This window comes from Batrachochytrium dendrobatidis (assembly GCF_000203795.2).
Source record: "Batrachochytrium dendrobatidis JAM81 unplaced genomic scaffold BATDEscaffold_15, whole genome shotgun sequence".
NCBI classification, from domain to species: Eukaryota; Fungi; Chytridiomycota; class Chytridiomycetes; order Rhizophydiales; genus Batrachochytrium; species Batrachochytrium dendrobatidis.
In genome coordinates this window covers 403,494-409,177 of record NW_006281113.1, presented here as the reverse complement: position 1 = coordinate 409,177, position 5,684 = coordinate 403,494, and the positions used below count along the sequence as shown (strand labels likewise).

The window sequence follows — 5,684 nt, the reverse complement described above, 5'->3', positions numbered from 1 at the left end:
ATTGCATCAGTGATTGGTATATGCAATTGATATACACCATGTCCGAGTCTGATACATGTCGATATATGCGTGTCAATCAGCAATGCATATTTGTGGTCATTACAGTCAAATGTGAGTCGAGTCGATCATTAAACCAACGAATCAATGATTGCAGTCTAAATGTAGTGCGATTTGATACAACATGACAATATATTGTCCGACAGGTTCAACATACACAACACCGATATCCAATACATCACACATGAATACACTGCATATACAAGCAGTAGCAATGACCAATCAAACTAAACAGTGACAGAGTTACTCATCAACATATACTCGATCATCAGTCGAGTCTGCATATATCAACCAGTTGCAACACGTCATAATCAATGTGGATTGTATTGCTCACCAATCGATCATGACAGCTAACCAATACCAATCATGTAGTCAATACAATCACCAACATATCGATGATTGTTGACTTGTGGTTACAACTCGCCAATTGTATCCAATGTTACAGGTGATGCACATCTGATTACTGCAAATCAACAACTTGCCAATCATATCATAGTGTGTATTATCAACGGACCATGCAATTACAAATCAATGTATACGTGATCAACATTTGATATTTGATGGTGATGAATCAACCATGATTGATTGTATCATACAACTAATACAGTTGCATTGTCTGGTATTGATGATCGACCCATTCATGTCAAACAGTAACTAATGTGTGTATATCGAGTTTGGGTTGCATGGACACATCAAGGTGATTGATAACGAGTACAACGTGATGATATAAACCCAATATTATATGAATATCCAAGTTGATGAATCGTGTCGAGTTGAATGCAAAATATCATTAAACCACGACATGTTTGAATCATGTCAACCACAGCATATATTGATGACCATCCAACAACTGGATGTTAGATCAGTTGCATATAGTTTTACTTGCCATGTGCTTATTTGTTCATATTGTGGCACACTGGCCCTTTTTAAGATGGATAAGGGTGGGATACACAATCAGCCATGTGATATTTGAATGTGTAGTTGAGTAGCGGCTTAATCAAGGTTACAAGCTACCATAAAGGAATATCCTTTTCGGGTTACTTCGGCATTGATAACAATAAACTGATAGTAGCCCTAGTAGCACCAGCCCTTTAAGACGGATACCCGGTGAGTATGCTTTTCATATTATCCGATCGATAATGGATATAAATACGACCCAAAACCGACGTGTTGAATGACATTTATTACAACTTGCTCAACCAAACCAGTACAATGAAACTCACAATATTGGCATCAATACTGCTTGCTTGCTCAGTTACTACGGCTAGCCCAGTCAATCCCAGTGCAAGTGCAAGTTTAAGTACCGAATCTATTCTTTTGGCAGATCTTTCCAGCGCAGCTATATTTCTAGAAGTTTCTAGTGAAGATGATCAAAGTCAAATTGAGCTAAGCACATTTCCAGTCGAGGATCAAGATCTCGTCAAAGACTACCTTAGTAAAGTAATAAACCTTCCAAAAGCACCTGAATCGGTAAAGAATCAGATTGCTGCTCAAAAAGAACGTATAGCCGAGCTAGATAAACAGTATCAGCAACTGATCCATAAATCTCAAGAAAAAAGCCATACTTCACAGTATAAAGATAAAGTCGAGAGAGCTAAACTTGAACTCAAAGCCCAATCTCTTGAACTTTTTAATCTTGAAAAACAAGATGATGTGCTCAAGTCCGAATATGATACAGCATTGTTTGATCTAAATCGGATACAAAGAAAAGCCGCACAATCCTTACTTCAAAGATATGAATACGCTTCATCAGTTAGGTTGTGTTTACGCTTTGGAACGAAAGTCTATAGTTTAGAGATCAAGCGCCGACTCCGCAATAGGGTGCTGAGACGGCCAGCGGCATCCGAGGAAAGATCTGCCGATGAAACCCCGAGTCCACCACAACAAGAAATTCAAAATTCACTTCCATCATATCAAGATATAATGGGGGATACTGAAGAATATGAAGTAGGCCTGGAAAACTTTGAGGTTGAACCTCCATCATATGACGAAGTAATGCTGAACCCTGAAAATTTTCCCAAAGATCTGGAAACCCATACTACCGAGCCGTCATTAGTGGAAACGTCTATAACTCAACCCACTCAGACATTCTCTAGCGTTTCATCCACTCAAATATCATCTAGTGTTTCATCCAGCATGCAGACAGATTCACCCAGTATGCAGACAGCTTCACCCAATATGCAGACAGCTCCATCCAGTATGCAGACAGCTTCACCCAGTCGACGGAGAGTTTTACCCACTATACGAGTAGTTTATCCCAGTCGACAGAGAAACTTGCCTAATTTACGGATAACTTTGCCCAATTTTATGAAAAAATCCAAGTCATCCTTGAATCAACCCAGACGTGACGATTCATCTGATTGATTTGAATGTTAATTTAGAGTAGTTTTAACCGATTCAATTCTATTTTTACTTGAATAAAATATATCCGATTATTTCATATAGTCTTGGTTGTCATGATATTATTATACATCGACACTTGTGTCAGAATTTTAGGAGCTTCATGATTTGTAGTAAAGTCTAAAGTAGAATATAATCTGTAACTGTTAATAATTATCAAAAAAGAACAAATCAGAAGTGTAATGAAAGTTGCACAGTAATCCAAAATAAACAGATTTGGGGTTTTCAGGAATAGTCAAAAGGTGTAATAAAGTAATTAGAAAGTTGAAATAGTTTGAAGAGTTGTTTATTGATAAGAAAATATCTTGGCTTCTATAGTAGTCAATTGTTTGTGTCTTGTGATACAAACAAGTAGCATGTTTGCTAATTAGTGGTTGTAGACAGTAGTAACTAGCCAATAGTATCGATTCCTGTAATTCGCCAATTTAATAATAACACCATTTACCCGTTACTGGGGACTCGAATCCCAAAAAATGGGGATAATGGAGTTTGGAGCATATGGATTAGTGATGAAGGGTTTAATTTGAAGATTTAAAGTGGATGTTATTAGAACTAGTTTTGCCACAGGTTGCTGGTTAGAAGTATCTGTCTGGATATTCCAACATCCATCATATGTCGCATGTGTTGGCATGTCAAGTGTGGTGATATCGGGCCAAAACAGTCGATTGGCATAGTAATCCATCAACATTCGAGTCGGTTGATCAGCCAAATAGTTTAAATCTGCAGTAAGATTAAATCAGGATACTCGACATGTATCGAGTTGATGACGTAGCAAATATTACTGGCTGTTGTCTGATGATATATTACAGAGTTGGATTTGTAAAGTGAACACTGCTGGTAATTGAACTGCAGTATCTAGCATATTGCTTTGGATACTTTTGACTCCAAGTGCTTGATTGCGATTGCGATTGCAGGTGCAGGTGCACTTATAAACCAAATGTGTTTTGAACGATTCATACACTCCATTCATATCTGTTTTACCCCACTTGCTCAATACATGTGAAATGAATGCAATGATCGGTATATCAGTCACTGATCCTGTGCTACAAGCCATGTGTATATTTATTGCATGTATTACATCATATCTCATTCCGATTGCTGGGCTAGTTCATCTATTTTGGTCTCCATTTGATATTTGATTTGATACTCCATTTGGCATTCCACTGTTTCATTGATGCTGTAAAGTCGAAACATTGTTTTGGAGTCTGTTGAAAATGGATTCTGGATAGCATTGCCAGTCTACAGCCATCAGACACCGTTTCCTGAACCAACCTGCTCCATTATGCTTATCAATTGATTTTGATACTAGTACTATATAGTAGCATACCTACCACACCAAGTTTGGCACATGCAAAGCAAACTGATTGGCAAGACAATGACTTTGTATAACTATAAAATCATGAATGGCGAATATGCAATTCAATCTGATGCAACTTTACTTGTCGAAGCTCGAGTGATGTCCTATATGACCAATAGGATCACATCAGGACATACTCATTCAACCCTAATCCTGACCATGTTATTTCAGCAATCCCTGTGATCTGATGTGGTTTAGTAGCAAGCAGCCAATCTTGAGTTTAGGGAGGAAAATCCCTTGACAACATCACACCAAAATCAATCAGTTTATCCCAGATGCTCTGGCTATCAAGGGCCCCAATGTTTCGAGGCACAAAAAGCATATGTTGACTGATAATAGCATACTAGTCAAGTATCCGGGCGGGTCGCCCGTTATTGTACAGAGCTCAGTAGATGGTAGCCGCCCTTTAGGCAGATGCAAATCTGTGTAGACTTGTTAGACTCGAGATAAAACCAAATAGGGCGATAAAGTCCGATTCAATCGCGAGATTCATTGTAACCTTTCATATAGTTTGTGACCCACAAAACTTTCGTGTAACGACCAAAATAGCCTATTCATACAGATAGTGCTTTGACAACAAACTCCACTGTTACTCCTTGTCGAGTATAAAAACACGCAACAATCTCATTTTGAAAACTATACAGGCATTGAGATCGATACATTGGTGCTAACCAACACATTCCAAACAATACAGCATAATGAAACTTGCTCAATGGAGTATTATTCTCGGTGCTTCTAGCATGGCTCTTGCAGCCGTTTCTCCCGATAGTTCAGATGATAAATCCAACTTGCAGCGTCGTGCATTAGAATCATCAGAACAAGATGTGCACATGTTTGCTCGCTCGCCTATACCACCAGTAAATATGACACCAGAAGAAAAGGCAATTTTAAAAAGCATGGAGGAGGAGCGAGACAAACTAAAAGACGCCCTGGAAAAGGCTAAACAAAGGGAAACCGAGTTGAATCAACGCTCAAAGGATGAAGGTTTGGATCAAGCAAGTCAGTTGAGCCCAGAGCTAAGATCAGAAGTGGAGAGATTAGCACAAATGGCAATGGAGAATATCGAACTAAAAAATGCCGTGACCAAGCTTAGACAGACTGGGTCCGTACCGGAAAAATACTGGGATGATTTTATTCAGAAACATCAGTGGAGTCCAGATCTACTAGCACAAAAGGCGAGATTAGATGATATGGCACGGCAGCGGGACGCACTAAAAGACGCTCTGGATAGGGCTAAACAAAAGAAACCCAAATCGAAGAAACACAAGGGCGGCTTGGGTAAACATACAAGTGGTTCAGATCAACAACCAAGTGGTTCAGATCAACAACCAAGTAGTTCAAATCAATTATCGGACAGTTTGAGTTCGCTATATCAGATAAGCCCAGAGCTAAAACAAAATATGCAAAAAGTAAAAGATCTGTCACAGGAGCGGGACAGACTTAAAGAAGCCATTGAGAAGGCTAAACAAAAGAAACCCAAATCGAAGAAACACAAGGGCGGTTTGGGTCAAACAAAGAAAACAGCACGCCCTTCAAAGCGAAGAAAGGGATTAATAGGATTTTTGAAAATACTTGGAGGAGTAGGAAAAAGAATATTCAAAAAGAAAAAGTAAAGGCATACCGAAGCTGGCAGGGTAAAGGAAAGCTCCGAGACAAGACTTGCAGCAGCTATTGCACAAATAAGAGGGAGATAAAGTGACCAAGAGATTCCAAGCCCAAATAACTACATTAATTTCAATTTCAATCCCAATAAATAATACAATGTTAGATTCGAACAAGAGTGTTGTATCTGTTTGAATAGTGATGTTTAACTGCCATGAATCAATATCGATCATTTGTAAAAATCAGCTTGTTTTTAATAAACTGTAAA

At 38.6% G+C, this 5,684-nt stretch overlaps 2 protein-coding genes across 2 annotated transcripts; both read left to right on the top strand.

The window, feature by feature from the left end:
• Positions 1–1,269: 1,269 nt before the first annotated feature.
• On the top strand, positions 1,270–2,421 carry BATDEDRAFT_27908 (uncharacterized protein; the record flags this gene model as incomplete). The annotated part of the gene is made up of 1 exon (XM_006682126.1): positions 1,270–2,421. One exon carries the CDS (start codon positions 1,270–1,272, stop codon positions 2,419–2,421), a length of 1,152 nt encoding a protein of 383 aa, XP_006682189.1.
• A 2,091-nt stretch (positions 2,422–4,512) lies between these two features.
• BATDEDRAFT_91989 (uncharacterized protein) lies at positions 4,513–5,427 on the top strand (the record flags this gene model as incomplete). The annotated part of the gene is made up of 1 exon (XM_006682257.1): positions 4,513–5,427. One exon carries the CDS (start codon positions 4,513–4,515, stop codon positions 5,425–5,427), a length of 915 nt encoding a protein of 304 aa, XP_006682320.1.
• Positions 5,428–5,684: the final 257 nt, after the last annotated feature.